Source organism: Rana temporaria, chromosome 6 (genome assembly GCF_905171775.1).
Source record: "Rana temporaria chromosome 6, aRanTem1.1, whole genome shotgun sequence".
Taxonomy (NCBI): domain Eukaryota; kingdom Metazoa; phylum Chordata; class Amphibia; order Anura; family Ranidae; genus Rana; species Rana temporaria.
The window spans coordinates 220,065,246-220,088,131 of record NC_053494.1 but is presented as its reverse complement, the minus strand read 5'-3'; the positions used below and the strand labels follow the sequence as shown (position 1 = coordinate 220,088,131).

The 22,886-nt window shown below is 47.1% G+C and overlaps 1 protein-coding gene across 3 annotated transcripts in view; it reads right to left on the bottom strand.

Moving 5' to 3' along the window:
- SEMA5B (semaphorin 5B) overlaps positions 1–22,886 on the bottom strand; it is a 415,290-nt gene that overhangs the window by 136,747 nt on the left and 255,657 nt on the right. For all 3 annotated transcript variants that reach the window (XM_040358292.1, XM_040358294.1, XM_040358293.1), the window contains exons 10-12: positions 10,081–10,216; positions 8,097–8,304; positions 2,955–3,162 (exon numbers count right to left, since the gene is read on the bottom strand). In XM_040358292.1, the coding sequence (XP_040214226.1) occupies positions 2,955–3,162; positions 8,097–8,304; positions 10,081–10,216 (552 nt within the window). The remainder of the gene's footprint in view (positions 1–2,954; positions 3,163–8,096; positions 8,305–10,080; positions 10,217–22,886) is intronic.

Genomic DNA, 22,886 nt, shown 5'->3' with positions numbered 1-22,886 from the left:
GCCAGAGGAAAACCCACATCAGTCGACCTCTATTTACAACTACTTTGAACTAGGGCTTATTTTCGGGGTAGGGCTTATATTGCAGCCCTCCCCCCCAATGAAAATCACAGTAGGTCTTATTTTCAGGGTAGGTCTTACTTTTGGGGGGAAACATGTTACAATGTAACTATGACAGCACCTGGAACAATTACAATGCAACAATAAAACACTAACGCCGCGTACACACGATCGGAATTTCCGACGACAACAAATGTTCCATGGAAGCTTTCGGTTGGATATTCCCACTGTGTGGAGCCTCCGCGGGACATTCTGCTGTTGGAATTTCCGACAACAAAACGTTTGAGAGCCGGTTCTCAATTTTTTCCCCCCCGACAACAAAAGTTCTCGTCGGAAAATTCCAATTGCGTGTAGCCATGTCCAACGCACAAAAGTGCTGCGCATGCTCGGAACCCAAATTCGACGCATGCTCGGAATCATGGCGCTTCATTTTTCTCGGCTCGTTGTAGTGTTGTACGTCTCCGCGTTCTCGACCATCCGAATTTCCGAGCGACATTTGTGCGACCGCGTGCGTGCGCAAGACAAGTTTGGGACAACATCCCGTCGGAATAAAAAAAACGGTTTTGTTGTCGGAAATTCCGATCGTCTGTACGTGGAAAAAAGATGGTAAAATGTTTCACCAAACGAAGGAAATGAAACGATCAATTCAGAATAAGCAAAATGGGCTTTTCATGTGACCAGACCTGAAACAAATGCAATGTAACTATGACTAAATCTGAAACAATTATAATGTCTCAATAACGACACTTGAAACAATTACAATGTAACAAGAACACCGAAGCAACTACAATGTTACAACAGCCACATCGGAAACAATTACAATGTAACTATTACCACATTTTTTTTATACAATTACAATGTAACAATACACACAAAGGTGGTCAAATGTTCCACCAATTAAAGAAAAAATAAACTTGGGCTTTTCACATGAACACATCTGAAAACATTACAATGTAACAATAGCACCTGAAACAGCATCAGCATCCCGCCCCCCTCTTTGTTTTCATCAGCATCCCTCCCCTTTGATTTAATCAGCATCCCGCCCCCTCTTTATTTTCATCAGCGTCCCGCCCCCTCTTTCTTTTCATCAGCATCCCGCCCCCTCTTTCTTTTCATCAGCATCCCGCCCCCCTCTTTGTTTTCATCAGAATCCCGCCCCCCTCTTTGTTTTCATCAGCATCCCGCCCCCCCCTTTGTTTTCATCAGCGTCCCGCCCCCCTCTTTGTTTTCATCAGCATCCCGCCCCCCTCTTTGTTTTCATCAGCATCCCGCCCCCCTCTTTGTTTTCATCAGCATCCCGCCCCCCTCTTTGTTTTCATCAGCATCCCGCCCCCCTCTTTGCCTTCATCAGCGTCCCGCCCCTCTCTTTGTTTTCATCAGCGTCCCGCCCCTCTCTTTGTTTTCATCAGCATCCCGCCCCCCTCTTTGTTTTCATCAGAATCCCGCCCCCTCTTTGTTTTCATCAGCGTCCCGCCCCCTCTTTGTTTTCATCAGCGTCCAGCCCCCTTTGCCTTCATCAGCGTCCCGCCCCCTCTTTGTTTTCATCAGCGTCCAGCCCCCCCTTTGCCTTCATCAGCTTCCCGCCCCCTTTGCCTTCATCAGCGTCCCGCCCCGTCTTTGCCTTCATCAGCGTCCAGCCCCCTCTTTGTTTTCATCAGCGTCCAGCCCCCCCTTTGCCTTCATCAGCGTCCAGCCCCCCCTTTGCCTTCATCAGCTTCCCGCCCCCTTTGCCTTCATCAGCGTCCCGCCCCCTTTGCCTTCATCAGCGTCCCGCCCCCTTTGCCTTCATCAGCGTCCCGCCCCCTTTGCCTTCATCAGCGTCCCGCCCCCTTTGCCTTCATCAGCTTCCCGCCCCCTTTGCCTTCATCAGCGTCCCGCCCCCCTTGCCTTCATCAGCGTCCCGCCCCCTTTGCCTTCATCAGCGTCCCGCCCCCTTTGCCTTCATCAGCGTCCCGCCCCCTTTGCCTTCATCAGCGTCCCGCCCCCTTTGCCTTCATCAGCGTCCCGCCCCCTTTGCCTTCATCAGCTTCCCGCCCCCTTTGCCTTCATCAGCTTCCCGCCCCCTTTGCCTTCATCAGCGTCCCGCCCCCCTTGCCTTCATCAGCTTCCCGCCCCCTTTGCCTTCATCAGCTTCCCGCCCCCTTTGCCTTCATCAGCGTCCCGCCCCCCTTGCCTTCATCAGCGTCCCGCCCCCTTTGCCTTCATTGCGTCCCACCCCCTCTGTTACCCAAGGCTGGGGGGTGAAGAATTCCCCAGCTGCAGCTGATTGGCCCAGCAGCCTGCCATCATGTAACAGCTTAAAGCGGGTTGGGCCTGAGTCTGAACTCATCACTAATCATTATTACATCAATAAATATGATTTTTTTTTTATGTGGGAGTGGCTGCATGTGAGGTCCAGCAGCCGTCCTCATACCGGTCCTGGGGGGAGGGGACCTTTCAGATCATTCAATAGAGACTCCGTAGAGAGGAGAGCCAATACCATCACTCAGCCAAATACATTCCTGCTGCATCAATAAAAAAGGGGTGCAAAGTCTTACCGTTTATTTTCTGTAGAAAGCAGCCACAGAGTAGAAAAGCCTGTCCCCTGCCAGCCTACTGTACAGAAGGATCCTCGTAGGTAAGCAGTGGTCTCTCTGCTGAGGACCGGCGTGGCTCCCTGCTGACTGAGAGCTATATGTCTACATTCAGAAAAACTCAAGCTGATTGGAAAGCTCTAGCTCTGACTGAGCAGGGTTTGTGTTGGACCTCTGCAGAGAGACCACTGCTTCCACACCGAGAGCATTGGGACATGCTGGAAGGGGACAGGCTTTTTTTCTTTTTTTTTGTTACACCTTTTTTTCAGACTTTGTACGCCGTTAGTTTGCGTTTATCTGATTTACAGATGGCGGTGCACTCACCCCTCCGTGCGGTACATGCTGCACCTCTCCAGCGGCACCTTCAGAACGCCGTGATTCAATCCAACAAACAGGGAGCGGTTGCTGTGCAGGATCTGCAGGCTGAGGATCGGCTCCTGCTGCCCGCCGGGTAAGATGTGCATCTCCTCCAGGTAGCAGCTGCGCAGGCTGCGGTTGGCGGTGGACAAGGCTTTCAGGATGGTGCCGTGCTCTGCGGGGGAGGGGCAAAAGAAAGACGTTACAGAAGCTCCGCTTATGTTTACATCACAGTGATATCCCGATATGTGCCCCGCCCAGATTTGGATTTATCCATTCAATGATCACTAATTAATGTTTATCTAAAGGCAAAATGTATTTTAAAATCAAAGGGGGGGGGTGTGTTGGCATCCTTGACAGTGTTTGTTGTTGTTGACTGAATCCCATTGGGTAGAATTCCTTTCACTTCCTGCTTCAGTGACACAACAGGAAGTGAGGAAAAATCACTCGGACAAAGTAATCTAGATTTCAGGGTGAACATGCCAATTCGCCCTCCCCCGCCATCCCTAAGATGTAGGGTTGGGCGTCAGCAGAAACCCCCCCCCCAAAAAAAAAACTAACCTGCACGCCCCCCCCTAAGTATAAATCCCCCTGTATCTCCTAGTACAAATCTACTCCCCTGCTGAAATCTCCCCTCCTGGCACACATCTGTTCCCCGCCTCCAGTTCAAATCCTCCCCAAATGCCGCCAGCACAAATTCAATTCCCCACCTCCCAAAAAAAAACATTCCCCCTCCTAGAACAAATCCTCTACCCCTCAAATTTCCCCTCCGAGCACAAATCCCCCCCCCCCACACACACACTACAAATCCCTTCCTCCTAGCACAAAAACCCCCAGTCATTCCTAACATCAAATACCCCCCCCCCCCCAAAAAAATCAGATCTTAACCCCCCCCCCACACCATATTACCTTTTGTAGCATAACCCCCACAATCCCCCTTTAATTGTGCAAATCCTCTTCACCCATCCTCCCTCCCCAACACAAATTCCCCCAAATCACCACCCCTAGCAAACCTCCCCATATGCCCCAAGCACAAATGCCCCCTCCCCCCCAAAAAAAACTTCCCCCCTCCTAGCACAGATCCTCTACCCCCTCAAAATTCCCCTCCGAGCACAAATCCCCCCCCCCCCCACTACAAATCCCTTCCTCCTAGCACAAATACCACCATTTTACCTTTTCTAGCATAGACCCCCACAAATTTCCCCCTAAACACCACTCCTAGCAAACCTCCCCAAATGTACCCTCCTAGAACAATTCTCACCCCCTCCCCCCCTAAATCCCCCCCTCCCAACACAAATTCTCTTTCCCCAATTTCCTTGTGGTCTCCCCCCCCCCTCCCCCCTCCTCACATGATACCCACAGTGCCCAGGGCAGCTTTTCCCTCCTGCCCACCCCTTTGCCCAGGCCCTGCTTAGACAATTGCCAGTAGACCTGCGCACTGGTGAAAAAATGTGTTTGTTTTTGTTTCATTAGTTTTTTTTTTTTTTTCATTTTCCGTTCAATTCGTTACGATCGCAATTTGTAAATTAGAAATTCCGAAAACAAGAAAGAAAATCTTAAAATTCAAAATAATAACTAATAAATTATAGATATTGGAATTTCCTTTCAAATTTGGCTGTTAGTGAACGTGACGAATACGAATCTATCCGAAGTTATGAATGTCGCATCTAAACGAACGGAACGGAACAAATTATTAGTAGTAAATAACAATAAAAATAATAAAAACTTTTTATTGTTATTTATTATTAATTTGTTCCGTTCGTTTAGATGCGACATTATTTCGGATAATTCGTAACTTCGGATAAATTTGTATTCGTTACTTTCATTAACAGCCAAATACAAGGAAATTCCAATACCTATAATTTAATAGTTTGTTATTATTTCTGATTTTCGAGTTTTTCGAATTTACAAATTTTTGAATTTATGAATTTTAGAATATTCGGAAAAAATTGTTAAAACGGGTTTTCGTTAATTTTGGATGTTTTTCAGAATTAACAAGTTTGTTGAAATTCGTTAAAAAATGCATTCGGAATGAAACAAGCTGCACGTGTTTTATTATTATTAATTTGTTGTGTTCCATTCGTTTAGATGCAGCACTCGATTATTTCAGATAATTAGTAACTTCGGATGAATTCGTATTTTTGTTACGTTCACTAACAGCCACATTTGAAAGGAAATTCCAATACCTATAATTTAAAAGTTATTAGTTAGTTATTATTTAGAATTTTTGGATTTTCGTTTTTCGAATTTCCTGATTTTCTGTCTTATTTTCAGATTCAGACAAATTTAAAAGGAAATTCCAATACCTATAACTTAATAAGATATTATTTCAGATTTTCGCATTTTAGAAATTCGAATTTACAAATTTTAGAATTTACGAAATTTTTTAATATTCGGAAAAAATTTGTTAAGAGGGTTTTCGTTAATTTGGATGTTTCTGAATTAACAAATTTGTTGAAAATCGTTAAAAAATTAATTCAGAACGAAACAAATTGCACATGTCTAGTTGTCATTGGAAGGTTTGTCCTGGTGACAACTGACATGCTATAATAATAATAAAACGTTTTTATTATTATTATTATTAATTTGTTCCATTCCATTAATTTAGGTGCGGCATTCGATTATTTCGGATAATTCGTAACTTTGGATAAATTCGTATTCGTTACTTTCATTAACAGAAATTCCAATACCTATAATATAATAGTTTGTTATTATTTCAGATTTTCGAGTTTTTCGAATTTATGAATTTTATTTTTATTAGTTTTTATTATCACTTTGTTCCGTTCCATTCGTTTAGATGTGGCATTCTATTTCGGATAATTCGTAACTTCGGATAAATTCGTATTTCTGTTACGTTCACTAACAGCCAAATTTAAAAGGAAATTCCAATACCTGTATTTTAATAATAAGTTATTATTTCGGATTTTCGAATTTCGAATTTTTTAATTTACAAAATTTAAGAATTTTAGAATATTCAGAAAAAAATGTTAACTGGGTTTTTTCGTTAATTTTACGTTTCCGAATTCACAAATTTGTTGAAATTCGTTAAAAAATTAATTCTGAACGAAACAAATTGCACATGTCTAGTTGTCATTGGAAGGTTTGTCCTGTGACAACTGCTATAATACTAAAAAGTTTTTATAATTATTTATTATTATTAATTTGTTCCATTCCATTTATTTAGGTGCGGCATTCGAATATTTCGGATAATTCGTATTCATTACTTTCATTAACAGCCAAATACAAGGAAATTCCAATACCTAGAATGTAATAGTTTGTTATTATTTCAGATTTTTCGAGTTTTTCGAATTTACTAATTTTTTAATTTTAGAATATTCGGAAAAAATTGTTAAACGGTTTTCGTTAATTTGGATGTTTCCGAATTAACAAGTTTGTTAAAATTCGTAAAAAAAACGCATTCGAAATGAAACAAGCTGCACGTGTTTTATTATTATTATTAATTTGTTCTGTTCCATTTGTTTAAATGCGGAATTCGATTATTTGAGATAATTAGTAACTTCGGATGAATTCGTATTTGTTACGTTCACCAACAGCCAAATTTAAAAAGGAAATTCCAATACCTATCATTTAATAATTAGATTTTCGAATTTTTAAATATTGGGAAAAAATTGTTAAACAGGTTTTCATTAGTTTGGATTTTTCTGAATTAACAAATTTGTTGAAATTCGTTAAAAAAATGCATTCGGAATGAAACAAATTGAACATGTCTAGTTGTCATTGGAAGGTTTCCCCTCTAGTCCCGTCCTGGTGACAACGGAAATGCTGGACCTCCTTCAGCCAGAAAAGGAGGTGGGGCTCTAAATAAGGCGGGGCTTTATATGACTTGCTGCAGCTTCCAATGCACATGGTGAGAAGGGGAGGAGCCGGTACACCTGTGCCAGACTGAAAGGGAGGAGCCGGTACACCTGTGCCAGACTGAAGGGGAGGAGTCGGTACACCTGTGCCAGACTGAAGGGGAGGAGCCGTACACCTGTGCCAGACTGAAGGGGAGGAGCCGGTACACCTGTGCCAGACTGAAGGGGAGGAGTCGGTACACCTGTGCCAGACTGAAGGGGAGGAGCCGGTACACCTGTGCCAGACTGAAGGGGAGGAGCCAGTACACCTGTGCCAGACTGAAGGGGAGGAGCCGGTACACCTGTGCCAGACTGAAGGGGAGGAGCCGGTACACCTGTGCCAGACTGAAGGGGAGGAGCCGGTACACCTGTGCCAGACTGAAGGGGAGGAGCTGATACACCTTTTCCAGACTGAAGGGGAGGAGCTGATACACCTTTGCCAGACTGAAGGGGAGGAGTCGGTACACCTGTGCCAGACTGAAGGGGAGGAGCTGATACACCTGTGCCAGACTAAAGGGGAGGAGCCGTTACACCTGTGCAAGACTAAAGGGGAGGAGCCAGTACACCTGTGCCAGACTGAAGGGGAGGAGCCGTTACACCTGTGCAAGAGTAAAGGGGAGGAGCCAGTACGCCTGTGCCAGACTGAAGGGGAGGAGCTGATACACCTGTGCCAGACTAAAGGGGAGGAGCCGGTATACCTGTGCCAGAATGAAGAGGAGGAGCTGGTACACCTGTGACAGACTGAAGGGGAGGAGTCAGTACACCTGTGCCAGACTGAAGAGGAGGAGGTGGTACACCTGTGACAGACTGAAGGGGAGGAGCTGGTACACCTGTGCCAGACTGAAGGGGAGGAGCTGGTACACCTGTGCCAGACTGAAGGGGAGGAGCTGGTACACCTGTGCAAGACTGAAGGGGAGGAGCCGGTACACCTGTGCCAGACTGAAGGGGAAGAGCCGGTACACCTGTGCAAGACTATAGGGGAGGAGCCGGTACACCTGTGCCAGACTGAAGGGGAGGAGCCGGTACACCTGTGCCAGACTGAAGGGGAGGAGCCGGTACACCTGTGCCAGACTGAATGAAAGGTCGGAGGTCGGATTGGACACAACGATGTCAGCTGAGAATGGTTAATGTGGGCGTCACAATGGGGGGCTTATCTGATAAATCTGTGTAGAAGGAATCAGGGGTTCTGTACAGAGACAAATATCACAGATCACCAGGAGATGGCAGGTTAGTCCGTTGGGTGGATGAAGAGTACCTGTGCCGATGTACATGACGTGGTACAGCGTGTCTTTGCCTTGTACGATGTCCACCACCAGCTTGGAGAATCTCACGTTGTCCTGAGTCACCAAGGGGTCCACCGACACCGGCTGCACCACGTCGTTCATCAGGAAGAGGCGCTGGGCGTCCTGCAGGCTGCGCTCCGTCAGGTTCTCGTTGGGGCTGTCATCGTTCAAGATCCCGCACTGCCAATCAGAGAGGACGTCATTTATGGGTGACAAAAGGTGCGACACAGTGGGTAAAGGTCTTAAAGTGTGGTGTGGAAAGGGGGTGCGTAGTCAATTAAAGTGATGGAATGAAGGCAGGGTGAGTAAGAGATATTGGGTAGTGTGACAAGTGGTGGAAAAGTGGGTACAAATTTAATGGGGTGGTGTGACAAAAGGTGGCATGATGGGTAAAGGTGATGTGACAAAGGGTGGCACAGTGGGTAATGGTAATGAAAAGGGTGTAGTGAAAAGGGGCAGCACAGGGGGTTAAAGTGACGGAAGGTATAAGTTACTGGGTGGTGTGACAAGTGGTGGCACAGTGGGTACAAGTAAATGGGGGGGGATATGACAAAAGGTGTCATGGTGGGTAAAGGTGTTGGAATTGAGTGATGTGACAAAGGGTGGCACAGTGGGTAAAGGCATTGCAAAGGGTGTTGCAGAAAGGCACAGCACAGGGGGTTAAAGTGATGGAAGGTCTAAGTTACTGGGTGGTGTGACAAGTGGTGGCACAGTGGGTACAGATGATGTGACAAAGGGCAGCACAGTGGATAAAAATCATGAAAAGGGGTTTGTGGAAAGACGTGGCACAGTAGGCAGAAATGATGGAAGGTTGGCAAAGAAGGTATAAGATATTATTTGGTGTGACCATTTGTGGCACAGTGGGTAAAGGTCTTAAAAAAGTGTGGTGTGGAAAGGGGCTGCATAGACAACTAAAGCGATGGAATGATGGCAGGGTGAGCAAGGGTTATTGGGTAGTGTGACAAGTGGTGGAAAAATGGGTAAAAGTTAATGGGGTGGTGTGACAAAAGGTGGCACAGTGAGTAAAGGCGTTGGAATTGAGTGATGTGACAAAGGGTGGCACAGTGGGTAAAGGTCATGAAAAGGGTGTTGCGGAAAGAGGCAGCACAGGGGGTTAAAGTGATGGAAGGTCAGCAGGGTAGGTATAAGTTACTGGGTGGTGTGACAAGTGGTGGCACAGTGGGTACAAGTGAATGTGGTGATGTGACAAAGGGCAGCACAGTGAATAAAAAAGTCATGAAAAGAGGTTTGTGGAAAGACGTGACACAGTGGGCAGAAATGATGGTAGGTCAGCAAGGAAGGTATAAGTTATTGGGTGGTGTGACATTTTGTGGCACAGTGGGTAAAAAAAAAAAAAAAGAATAGGGCAAAACGACAAAGGGAGGCACAGTGGGCAAAAGCGAATGGGGTGGTAAGGCAAAAAAATTGACATGATGGGCAACAGTGATGGAACTGAATGATGTGACAAAGGGTGGCACAGTGGTTAAAGTTAATGAAAAGGGTGGTGGGTGGAAACGGTAGCACAGTGGGTAAAAATTATGGACAGTCGGCAGGGTGGTGTGACAACAGAGGGTAAAGATAATAAAAAGATTGGTGTGGAATTGGGGGCAGCACGTCGGCAGGGTGGGTAAAGGTTATTGGGTGGTGTAACAAGTGGTGGCACAGTGGGTAAAGGGGTGATGTGACAACAGGCAGCACAGCGGGTTAAAATAATAGAAGGTCACCAGGATGGGTAAAAGTTTTTGGGTGGTGTGAGAAGTGGTGGCAAAGTGAGTCGAGTTGAATGGGGTGGTGTGACAGTGACATGGTGGGTAAAGGTGATGGCGTGAAGTGACAAAGGGTGTCATGGTGGGTAAAGGGAGAGGTGGTGGGGCAAATGGCGGTGAAGTGGGTAAGGGTGACAGGAAATGATGTTACACAAGACACACAGCGGGTATCAATGGGGCAAGCCCTCACCTGGAAGTTGGGGATGGGGTTGAGCGTGGGCAGCCAAGTGGAGCGCGGGTTCTCCTGGAATCGGAAGGGACCGTTGAAGGCCTGTGTGATTGCGCTGAGGTTGAAGGCACAAACCGCTGAGGCAGCGATGCTATTTCTGGAAGTAGAGACAATAAAATGGTCATTACACAGAAAATCTGGCAAACGTTCTCATTAATTACGAGGCGATAATAAGAGGACGGGGGTTGGGATGACAATGGAGGGCGGCCCTCCTAGTTCCAACGTGTGGACAATAGAAAGCAGAAAATGGAGATCAGCGGGACCGCGACTATACAAAAGTCAGGCGTCACCTTCAAAAATTACACAGTCAGCAATGATCATCACTTCACAGGTTACATTTCTTCCCAACACCCCGTCCGGGCGTCCTCTGTACTCACCTGAGCCCGACATTCAGAGCCCGGGCTCCACGTCTCTTTACTAAGTGCCCCGGGTATTAGGGCTGCAACTGCCACATTTAGCGATCCTAAGGAACCGGCGTGGCTGATATTTAGCAGATGCCACTATCTGTGTACTGGAGTGTGTGATAATGAGGGCGCCCCTAGTGTTGGGCATGACATCCGGGCTTTATTATTATTATGAGGAGGCAATTGTGTACAAGGGAAGCTGGTGAAGAGAAAAGAGAAGAGAGAAAGAGAATAAGGAGAAGAAGAGAAGTGAAGATGAAGGAGAAGAGAAGATGATGAAGAAAAAGAAGAGAAGAGAAAATGGAGAAGAAGAGAAGATGAAGGAGAAGAGAAGATGAAGGAGAAGAAGGCCCCATACACACGATAGAATCCATCCGCAGATAAATCCGAGCAAATGGGTTTCAGCGGATAGATCCTATGGTGTGTACACGCCAGCGGATCTGTTTCCGCGGATATTTCTCCCCTGGGATGGATTCCCGTAGATCGGATATTTGCAGACATGCACAACAAATCCATCTGCTGGAATCCATTCCAACGGATGGATCCGCTCGTCTGTACAGACTCACCGGATCCATCCGTCCAAAGGGATTCCCCGCACGCGTCGTAATGATTTGACGCATGCGTGGAATTCCTTATATGACAGCGTCGCGCCCGTCGCCGCGTCATAATCGCGGCGATGGCGCGAAACGTCATCGCCAGAGGATTTCCGCGCGGATTTCAATGCGATGGTGTGTACACTCCATCGCATAGAAATCTGCGGAAATCTTTGAGAGGATTTATCCGTGGAAACGGTCCGCTGGACCGTATCCGCGGATAAATTCTCTCGTGTGTATGGGGCCGAAGAGAAGATGGAGGAGAAGAAGAGAAGAGAAGATGAAGGAGAAGAAGAGAAGATGAAGGAGAAGAAGAGAAGAGAAGATGAAGGAGAAGAAGAAGAGAAGATGAAGGAGAAGAAGAGAAGATGGAGGAGAAGAAGAGAAGAGAAGATGAAGGAGAAGAAGAGAAGATGAAGGAGAAGAAGAGAAGATGAAGGAGAAGAAGAGAAGTAGAAGGAAAAGAAGAGAAGTGAAGATGAAGGAAAAGAAGAGAAGTGAAGATGAAGGAGAAGAAGAGAAGAGAAGATTAAGGAGAAGAGAAGTGAAGATGAAAGAGAAGAGAAAGTGAAGGAGAAGAGAAAGTGAAGGAGAAGAGAAAGTGAAGTGAAGTGAATATGAAGGAGAAGAAGAGAAGATGAAGGAGAAGAAGAGAAGATGAAGGAGAAGAAGAGAAGTGAAGATGAAAGAGAAGAGAAAGTGAAGGAGAAGAGAAAGTGAAGGAGAAGAGAAAGTGAAGTGAAGTGAATATGAAGGAGAAGAAGAGAAGATGAAGGAGAAGAAGAGAAGATGAAGGAGAAGAAGAGAAGATGAAGGAGAAGAAGAGAAGTGAAGATGAAGGAGAAGAAGAGAAGTGAAGATGAAGGAGAAGAAGAGAAGTGAAGATGAAGGAGAAGAAGAGAAGATGAAGGAGAAGAAGAGAAGAGAAGATGAAGGCGAAGAGAAAATGAAGGAGAAGAGAAAGTGAAGGAGAAGAAGAGAAGATGACGGAGAAGAAGAGAAGATGAATAAGAAAAAGAAGAGGAGAAGTTAGGGGAAGAAGAGAAGTGAAGATGATGAAGGAAAATAGGAGAAGAGAAAATGAAGGAGAAGAGAAGTGAAGATGAAGGAGAAGAAGAGAAGTGAAGATGAAGGAGAAGGGAAGTGAAGAAGGAAGAAAAAGAAAGAAAGAAGAGGAGAGGAAAGGAGAGAAGGGAAGAGATAAGGGGAGAACAGAGAAGAGGAGGTGGAGGAGGAGGAGGAGGAAGAGGAAGATGAAGGGGGAAAAAAAGAAAAGGAAAAGAAAAGAAAAGCATGGGGTAAAGAGAGGATAGGGGAGAGCAGAGAGTACAAAAGAGAGAAGACCAATCAATGGTATAGAAGAGAGTAAAGAGGAGAGAGCAGGGTGAGCAGAGGAAAGGAGAGGGCTGTGGTAAATAGAGGAGAGTCGAGAAAATGGGAATGACGGAATATGGAGGGTAAGAGGGAGAGGAGAGGAGAGGAAAGGACAGAGAAGAGGAGAGAACAGAGGAGAGAAGAGGAGAGAACAGAGGAGAGAAGAGGAGAGAACAGAGGAGAGAAGAGGACAGAGGAGAGGACAAAGGAGAGGACAGAGGAGAGGACAGAGGAGAGGAGAGGACAGAGGAAAGGACAGAGGAGAGGAGAGGACAGAGGAGAGGAAAGGGCAGAGGAGAGGACAGAGGAGAGGAAAGGACAGAGAAGAGGAGAAAAAAGAACAGAGAAGAGGAGAGGACAGAGGAAAGGACAGCGAGGAGAGGAAAGAGCTGGAAACTGATAAAACGTCTTATCAGTCAGTCACTCTCGTCATTATTTTGATGTATTATTTTTGTTGTAATATTTGTGACATTACAAAAATAAACACCAGAAATCTGCGCATGAAACGCTCGTCTCCCGTCAAGCAGAGGAGGGCCGGCCTTACATAAAGTGAACGCCATTAATCAGAGTCCTGTCACAATCTCCGCCAATAAGCCGCACTTTAATTTCTGGCTTTTCACATGACGAACGGGACAAAGAGCTCCTGTCACCGGTCCACAAAACCTCCCCGCGTCCCGACACACGGCGCGATTACAGCACAATGAGAGACGTTTATTTCTGGCCCGCTCTCCGGTTCTGCGTCTGATCGAGCGCTGACATGGCAAGCGATTGAGTAAAACCACCTGATATTAAGGACTACAAACCTCAGACAAAGCAGATGAGTGACGTCTCTGCCGGGGGGCCGACAATCAGCCACTGAAAAGTTCTCCTTTCTGTTATAGCCGCAAACTGTGATTACCCCTCTATAACGGGGGAGGGGCGGATCTGTACACAGCACTTGGCGCGGACAGTTATTTTTATTTTTTTATATTTAAAAACTTTATTGATTTCCCCCCCCCCCCCCATATACAAAGACGAATAGTATCATCCACAAAATATATATGATCTACAAACATTTCATTTGGGATTAGGGGTTTTCTTGTTTTTTTGTGTAGTTTGTACCATGAAACAGGCGGGTCCAAGGGTTGTTTAACCTCTTGCTTACCGGCCACTTAAACCCCCTCCTGCCCAGACCAGTTTTCAGCGCTCTCACTCTTTGAATGACAATTGCTCGGTCATGCAACGCTGTACCCAAATGCCATTTTTATCATTCTTTCCCCACAAATAGAGCTTTCTTTTTGTGGCATTTGATCACCTCTGCGGTTTCTATTTTTTGTATTTTTTTTTTCAAAAGCCCAACTTTATTTAAAAATAATACAAAACAGTTTTATATTTTGTTATAAACATTTGCAATAAGGTAATTTTTCTCCTTCATTGATGTACGCTGATGGACTGCACTGATGGGCATCGATAGGGCTGCACTGATGGGCACCAATAAGGCGGCACTGATAGGCGGCACTGGTGGTCACAGGGGCGGACTGACAACTCATGGGGCCCCCGGGCAATAGAAGATTATGGGGCCCCCGGGCTTACAGATTTCCACCAAGCCAGGAGGCAGTGCAGAGGCGGGGCAGCTAAAATCTCGAGATTTTCACATCAAAAGCATGTCAGTTTCGGACATATCAGGGACAGATGTAAAAAAAAAAAAAAAACACAGATTTTTACATACTGTCCCTGGTTTTACTGAGCCTGGCAACCCTGATGGGACCCCCTAGTGGCATGGGGCCCTCGGGCAGTGTCCGAGTCCCTCAATGGTCAGTCCGCCCCTGCAGAGGCAGCATTGGTGGGCACTGAGAGCTGACACTGAGAGGTGGCACTGAGAGCTGACACTGAGAGGTGGCACTGATGGGTGGCACTGAAGGGCATTGATAGGTGGCACTGGTGGGCACTGAGAATTGGCACTAATAGGTGGCACTGATAGCTGGCAGTGATGGGCACTGATGGGTGGCAGTGATGGGCACTGATCAGCCTTGGTAGGTGAGACTGATATGCAGCACTGCTAGGTGGCACTGACTGGCACCACTGGTGGGTATTGATAGGTGGCAGTGATGGGCACTGATAGGTGGCACTTTATTGCACTTGTGGGCACTGGCAGGTGGCCCTGGCAGGGGGTACTGGTGGGCACTAATGAGGCGGATGTGCCTCTTTCACTGGGGACCGATGTCCCTCACACAGGAGTCGTGATCAGCTGTCAGCGTGAGGAGAAAAAAAAAAACGATTACCGAGCTTTGTTTACATCATGTGATCAGCTGTCATTGGCCGACAGCTGATCACGTGGTAAGGGGCCGGGATTGGCCCCTTTACTCGGATCTGTGATCACCCGAGTCTCAGTAACTCGGTGATTACAGCACGCGTCTTGCAGGGGGCGCACGTTGCGCATGGAAAAGGGAGGACGTCTTTTGATGAACCCTAGTGGTTAATATTCTCTCTCCCGTAATATTCTGTTCTAAAATTTCCCGCCAATTTTTCTTCTATTATGGGGAAGTCCCACCAGATATTCATCATGGTCCCAATTTGTTAAATCAAAATGGACCATGTTAAGCATATCAAAGGCCTACACCCATAAACCCAGCCACAGATATGGGGGACCTCTGATGCCCACACCTATAAACCCAGCCACAGATATGGGGGACCTCTGATGCCCACACCCATAAACCCAGCCACAGATATGGGGGACCTCTGATGCCCATACCTATAAACCCAGCCACAGATATGGGGGACCTCTGATGCCCACACCCATAAACCCATCCACAGATATGGGGGACCTCCAATGCCTACCCATTATCTCATCCACAGCTATGGGGGACCTCTGATGCCTACACCCATAAACCCATCCACAGATATGGGGGACCTCCAATGCCTACCCATAAGACCAGACACAGATATGGGGGGCCTCCAATGCCTACACCTATAAACCCGGCCACAGATATGGGGGACCTCTGATGCCCACACCTATAAACCCAGCCACAGATATGGGGGACCTCTGATGCCTACATCCATTATCTCAGCCACAGATATGGGGGACCTCTGATGCCTACACCTTTAAACCCAGCCACAGATATGAAGTACCATCAATGCCTACACCAATAAATCCAGCCACAGATATGGGGGACCTCCAATGCCTACACCCATAAGACCAACCACAGATATGAAGGGACTTCTGATGCCTTCATCTATAAACCCAGCCACAGATATGGAGGACCTCTCTGATGCCTACACCCAGAATATCAGCCACAGATATGAGGGACCTCTGATGCCTACACCCAGAATATCAGCCACAGATATGGGGGACCTCCAATGCCTACCCATAAGACCAGCCACAGCTATGGGGGACCTCGATTGCCTACACCAATAAACCCAGCCACAGATATGGGGGACCTCCAATGCCTACCCATAGGACCAGAAACAGATATGGGGGACCTCCAATGCCTACAGCCATAAACCCAGCCACAGTTATGGGGAACCTCTGATGCCCACACCAATAAACCCAGCCACAAATATGAATAATCTCTGATGCCTACACCCATAAACCCAGCCACAGATATGGGGGACTTCCGATGCCCACACCCAAAAACCCAGCCACAGAAATGGGGGAACTCCAATGCCTACACCCATAAACCCAACCACAGAAATGGGGGGAACTCTGATGTCCTACACCAATAAATTCAGCCATAGATATGGGGAACCTCTGATGCCTACATCTATAAACCCAGTCACAGATATGGAGGACCTCTGATGCCTACACCTATAAACCCAGCCACAGATGTGAGGGACCTCTGATGCCCACACCTATAAACCCAGCCACAGATGTGAGGGACCTCTGATGCCCACACCCATAAACCCAGCCACAGATATGGAGGACCTCTGATGCCCACACCAATAAACCCAGCCACAGATGTGAGGGACCTCTGATGCCCACACCTATAAACCCAGCCACAGATGTGAGGGACCTCTGATGCCCACACCTATAAACCCAGCCACAGATGTGAGGGACCTCTGATGCCCACACCCATAAACCCAGCCACAGATATGGAGGACCTCTGATGCCCACACCTATAAACCCAGCCACAGATGTGAGGGACCTCTGATGCCCACACCTATAAACCCAGCCACAGATGTGAGGGACCTCTGATGCCCACACCCATAAACCCAGCCACAGATATGGAGGACCTCTGATGCCCACACCAATAAACCCAGCCACAGATATGGAGTGCCTCCAATACCTAAACCCGTAAACCCAGCCATAGTGATGTGAGCAACGTGGCAAATTCAACACGCAATGTCCAGCAAGCAACATTTCAGTTTACAGTGGTCACTTAAAATAACTTCCTGATGGGTTGCTATTGGCTACTGAACGAGGTTCTTCCTGAACCATCCTGTATGAGCCTAACATAAAGCGGGCCTCCACCCACCAACACCCCAGTGGTGATGTTCTTCTCTTTAGCAGTCAGAGCCCTTGTCCTGCGTACGATATATAGAATATTTTCCCGTGTTTTAGAGGTTACCATGACGACTGCCTCTGAAACACTGTTTAGGGGGCCGACAACCATTTTTTATGTCCCAGCGAGGCCAATTTCCAGCACTGCGTATCGGATACGATGGGGCGATATACGGGCAGCGGCCTCATTTTACAGGATTGTAAATCAGGAGAAGTTGCTTGTACATTGGAACTCCTGGCACGATTCGCAATGCAGCTCAAGCCGGAGAAAACCCCCCCCGACACACCAACGCGGCTCCTAATGAGCGCGCCGCTCAACATCGTAAACCCGAATACGACCGCTCAGCCCCGCAGCTCGCTCTCCGCTATTTGTACACTTTTTATTATATTTAACCCATCAAAAACGTCGGCTGCCATCTCTGGGTATCAAAATATAAGAACGGGAGAGGCATAGCAAACAGCAAATACATCAGAAAAAATACAAGAGCTTAAAGCTTGATTGAGCTCTAAATCAGCCAAATGCGTAACACCAAAAGGCGAGAAAAGTCTCACAGTTGTTTTTCTTTAAAAAGCAGCCATAGCTTGAGTAGAAAAGCCACTGCCAGGAAGCAGTGGTCTCTCTGCAGAGGTTCAGCACATCCCCACTGAGCCAGAACTACAACTCTCCAATCAGAAAAGCTCATTCTACCTGCTGATTGGACAGCTCTAACTCAGTCTTAAGCCTAGTGTCTCATTTGGAAAATATCTCCTCTACATGGTCTGGCGACAACCTAGGGCTGAGGAAAAAATCGATTTGAATCTTGGATCGAGTTGCGAGGGCAAATTGATTCCGATTTTTTTTGACCAAATCGATTTTTTTTCCATAGGACCAGCGCTCCGCGGACTAGGCCGAAGCTGCGGCCTCGCCTAAAAAATCCTGCCCGCAGCTTGCCGCGATCCTGGGAAAAGGCCGCAAGGCCGGATGCTGCTCGCAGCCTTTTCACAGGATCGCGGCGAGCTGCTGGCAGGATTTTTTAGGCGAGGCCGCAGCTTCGGCCTAGTCCGCGGAGCGCTGGTCCTATGCAAAAAAAATTGATTTGGTCAAAAAAAATCTGAATCGAATTGCCCTCGCAAAGCCCTGGCCTCGCCTAAAAACTTAGGACCGGCGCTGAGTCCATCAGGAAAAAAAATAAACTTGTTTACAATTGTGATTTTTTTTTTTTAAATCACAGATTCTTTGGGGGGCCAAAATCACCCAGCTCTATGACAACTGTGACATTTTGGATTGTCCCTATGGCGGTGGTCATTATTACAAATAACTAATAGACATGTGCAATTTGTTTTGTTCCAAATTATTATTTTTTAACAAACTTCGACAAATTTGTTAATTCAGAAATACAAGAATTAACGAAAACCTGTTTAATGAATTTTTCCAAATATTCGTAAATTTATTAATTCGTAAATTAAAAGATTCGTAAATTAAAAAATGTATAAATTCGAAAATGTGTGCATGTGCAATTTGTTTAGTTCCAAAATCTTTTTTCTAACAAACTTGGTCAAATTTGTTAATTCGGAAATACAAGAATTAACGAAAACGCGTTTAATTCATTTTTCCAAATATTCGTAAATTAAAAAATGTGTAAATTAAAAAATGTGTAAATTAAAAAATGTGTAAATTAAAAAAATTGTAAATTAAAAAATTCGAAAATTCAAAAATTTGTGCATGTGCAATTTGTTTAGTTCCAAAATCTTTTTTCTAACAAACTTGGTCAAATTTGTTAATTCGGAAATACAAGAATTAACGAAAACACGTTTAATGAATTTTTCTGAATATTCATAATTTTATAACTTTGTAAATGAAAAAATTCATAAATGAAAAAATATGTCAATTAAAAAATGTCCCGTAATAAATTAGAAAATTCATAAATTAGAAAACTAGATAATTCATAAATTAGAAGATTTGAACATTCGTAAATTAGAAATTCCGAAAATCTGAAATGACAACTAACTAATAATAACGTAACTATTACACTATAAAATTGTAGGTATTGGAATACACAGAGGAGGTCAGTACAACATGTTTGTTATTTTTATTTTTTAAACCTTTACAACCCCCTTTAAGAAGTTTGTATACGGTTGATACCTCGGGGTCACCAATGTGAGTGCAGGAGAATACCAGCGGAGGGGACGGCCGGTGGAGTGTAGGAGGCCAGACAACCGCGGAGTGTGACGTGGACTGCGGGGGGGGGGGGACACAGGTGTCATGGAAGTGCACAGGGGACTCACACAATGTTCTGGGGTACATTGGAGTCACAGGGGTACACTAAGGTTAAAAGATGACACAGGATGTTCTAGGGTACACTGGATTAATAGGGTACACAGTGGAGTATTGGGGTTTCTAGATGACGCAGGATGTTCTGAGGTTTATTCGGTTTCATGGGGGTCATATCACATATAGGGGGGCACATTGGGACTAGATGACACAGGATGATCTGGGGTGCACTGGAGTCACAGGGCACACCGGAGTACATTGGAGGGGTCAGTAGAGTTTGTTTTGGGGTACAACAGAGTAATTTTACACACAGGATTGCACTGGGGTCACTAGATGACACAGGATGTTCTGGGGTTCATGGAAGTCATATCACATGTAGGGGCATTTTGGGTGACTAGATAACACAGGATGTTCTGGGGTGCACAGAGGCACATTGAGGTCACAAGATGACACAGGACGTTCTGGGGTCCATGGAAGTCATATCACATATAGGGGCATTTTGGGTGACTAGATAACACAGGATGTTCTGAGGTGCACAGGAGTCATGGGGTGCACAGAAGCACACTGAGCTCACAAAATGACACAAGATGATCTGGGGTGCACAGGGGTCACGAGGGTCACAGAGGCACACTGAGGTCACAAGATGACAGCATGATGTGGGGTGCACAGGAGTCATGGGGTGCACAGGGGCATGCTGAGGTCACAAGATGACACAGGATGCTCTGGGGTTCATGGGAGTCATATCACATATAGGGGTATTTTGGGGTGACTAGATGACACAGGATGTTCTGAGGTGCACAGGAGTCACAGGGTGCACAGGAGCATGCTGGTTTTACAAGATGACACAGCATGATTTGGGGTGCACATGAGTCACGGGGTGCACAGGAGCACGCTGAGGTCACAAGATGACACAGGATGATCTGGGGTGCACAGAGGTCACGGGATGCACAGAGGCACACTGAGGTCACAGGATGACCTGGGGTGCACAGAGGTCACGGGATGATCTGGGGTGCACAGAGGTCACGGGATGCACAGAGGCACACTGAGGTCACAGGATGACCTGGGGTGCACAGAGGTCACGGGATGATCTGGGGTGCACAGAGGTCACGGGATGATCTGGGGTGCACAGAGGTCACGGGATGCACAGAGGCACACTGAGGTCACAGGATGACCTGGGGTTCACAGTAGTCACAGGGCACGCAGGATTACATTGGAGGGGTCAGTAGATGTAACAGTATGTTTTGGGGTACAATAGAGTAATTTTGCACACAGGGTTGCACTGGGGTCACTAGATGACACAGAATGTTCTGGGGTTCATGGGACACATATAGGGGCATTTTGGGGTGACTAGATAAAACAGGATGATCTGGGTTGCATAGGAGTCATGGGTTGCACAGAGGCACACAAGGTCAGTAGATGACACAGCATGATTTGGGGTGCAGAGGAGTAACGGCGTGCACAGGAGTCACGGGGTGCACAGGGGTCACAAGATTACAGCATGATTTGGGGTGCACAGGAGTCACGGGGTGCACAGGGGTCACAAGATGACAGCATGATTTGGGGTGCACAGGGGTCACAAGATGACAGCATGATTTGGGGTGCACAGGAGTAACGGGTGCACAGGGCTCACAAGATGACAGCCTGATTTGGGGTGCACAGGAGTAACTGGTGCGCAGGGGTCACAAGATGACAGCATGATTTGGGGTGCACAGGAGTCACGGGGTGCACAGGAGTCACGGGGTGCACAGTGGTCACAAGATGACAGCATGATTTGGGGGTGCACAGGAATCACGGGGTGCACAGGAGTCAAGGGGTGCACAGGGGTCACAAGATGACAGCATGATTTGGGGTGCACAGGAGTCACGGGGTGCACAGGGGTCACAAGATGACAGCATGATTTGGGGTGCACAGGAGTCACGGGGTGCACAGGGGTCACAAGATGACAGCATGATTTGGGGTGCACAGGAGTCACGGGGTGCACAGGGGTCACAAGATGACAGCATGATTTGGGGTGCACAGGAGTCACGGGGTGCACAGGGGTCACAAGATGACAGCATGATTTGGGGTGCACAGGAGTCACGGGGTGCACAGAGGCACACTGAGGTCACAGGATGACCTGGGGTTCACAGTAGTCACAGGGCACGCAGGATTACATTGGAGGGGTCAGTAGATGTAACAGTATGTTTTGGGGTACAATAGAGTAATTTTGCACACAGGGTTGCACTGGGGTCACTAGATGACACAGAATGTTCTGGGGTTCATGGGACACATATAGGGGCATTTTGGGGTGACTAGATAAAACAGGATGATCTGGGTTGCATAGGAGTCATGGGTTGCACAGAGGCACACAAGGTCAGTAGATGACACAGCATGATTTGGGGTGCAGAGGAGTAACGGCGTGCACAGGAGTCACGGGGTGCACAGGGGTCACAAGATTACAGCATGATTTGGGGTGCACAGGAGTCACGGGGTGCACAGGGGTCACAAGATGACAGCATGATTTGGGGTGCACAGGGGTCACAAGATGACAGCATGATTTGGGGTGCACAGGAGTAACGGGTGCACAGGGCTCACAAGATGACAGCCTGATTTGGGGTGCACAGGAGTAACTGGTGCGCAGGGGTCACAAGATGACAGCATGATTTGGGGTGCACAGGAGTCACGGGGTGCACAGGAGTCACGGGGTGCACAGGGGTCACAAGATGACAGCATGATTTGGGGTGCACAGGAGTCACGGGGTGCACAGGGGTCACAAGATGACAGCATGATTTGGGGTGCACAGGAGTCACGGGGTGCACAGGGGTCACAAGATGACAGCATGATTTGGGGTGCACAGGAGTCACGGGGTGCACAGGGGTCACAAGATGACAGCATGATTTGGGGTGCACAGGAGTCACAGGCTCTTTGTTTACGGCACGCAATACTGCCGCTGTTCCAGACGACCGTTCGGCGTATTCCATCGTTTTATTTGTAGTTTTATGAGAAAGATTTTGTTAAAAGCAACTTAAAATTCTTGTGAATGAAGAGCGGAGCGCCGTCCTCGAGATGTTGCATTAAAATTCAACTGCACAACGCAATCCGACTTCCTAAAGCCACCAGGCAATCGATGGAACAAATATGCGCCCCGTCCTCATGAATGCGACTTCCGGGGGAGAAAATGAACAAAACGGAGAGATGTTTAAAAAAAGGCGAAACAAACAAAAACGCTTTGTCGGGGTGAAGTGCACTTAAAAACTTCAGGACATGGAAGTCTGTGGGGGCCGGGGGGCTCTAATGTGCAGAGGTGGAATTCTATCCTTTTGTGCCCCTTTCCCTGACCTACCCCCCCCCCCATAATGACCCCTGCAGCAGCCATTCCTGTGCTCGTTTACATCCAGAGCCCCAAATCTCATTGTTCTGGTCCTGTCTGCACATTGGTGCCCCATAGACTTCTGTAGGGTTGTGTCCCAGGCTGGAGATGGTCAGAGATGGTCCGCAGAAGTCTACGGGGCACTAATGTGCAGACACATCATTGTATCATTTGTGCCCCTTCCCATGACCTATCCTGCCCCCCACCCCCACACTCACCTCCACAGCAGCCATTCCTGTGCTTGTTTACATCCATTGCCGCGAGTCTCACTGTCCTGGCCATGTCTACACATTGGTGCCCCATAGACTTCTGTAGGGTC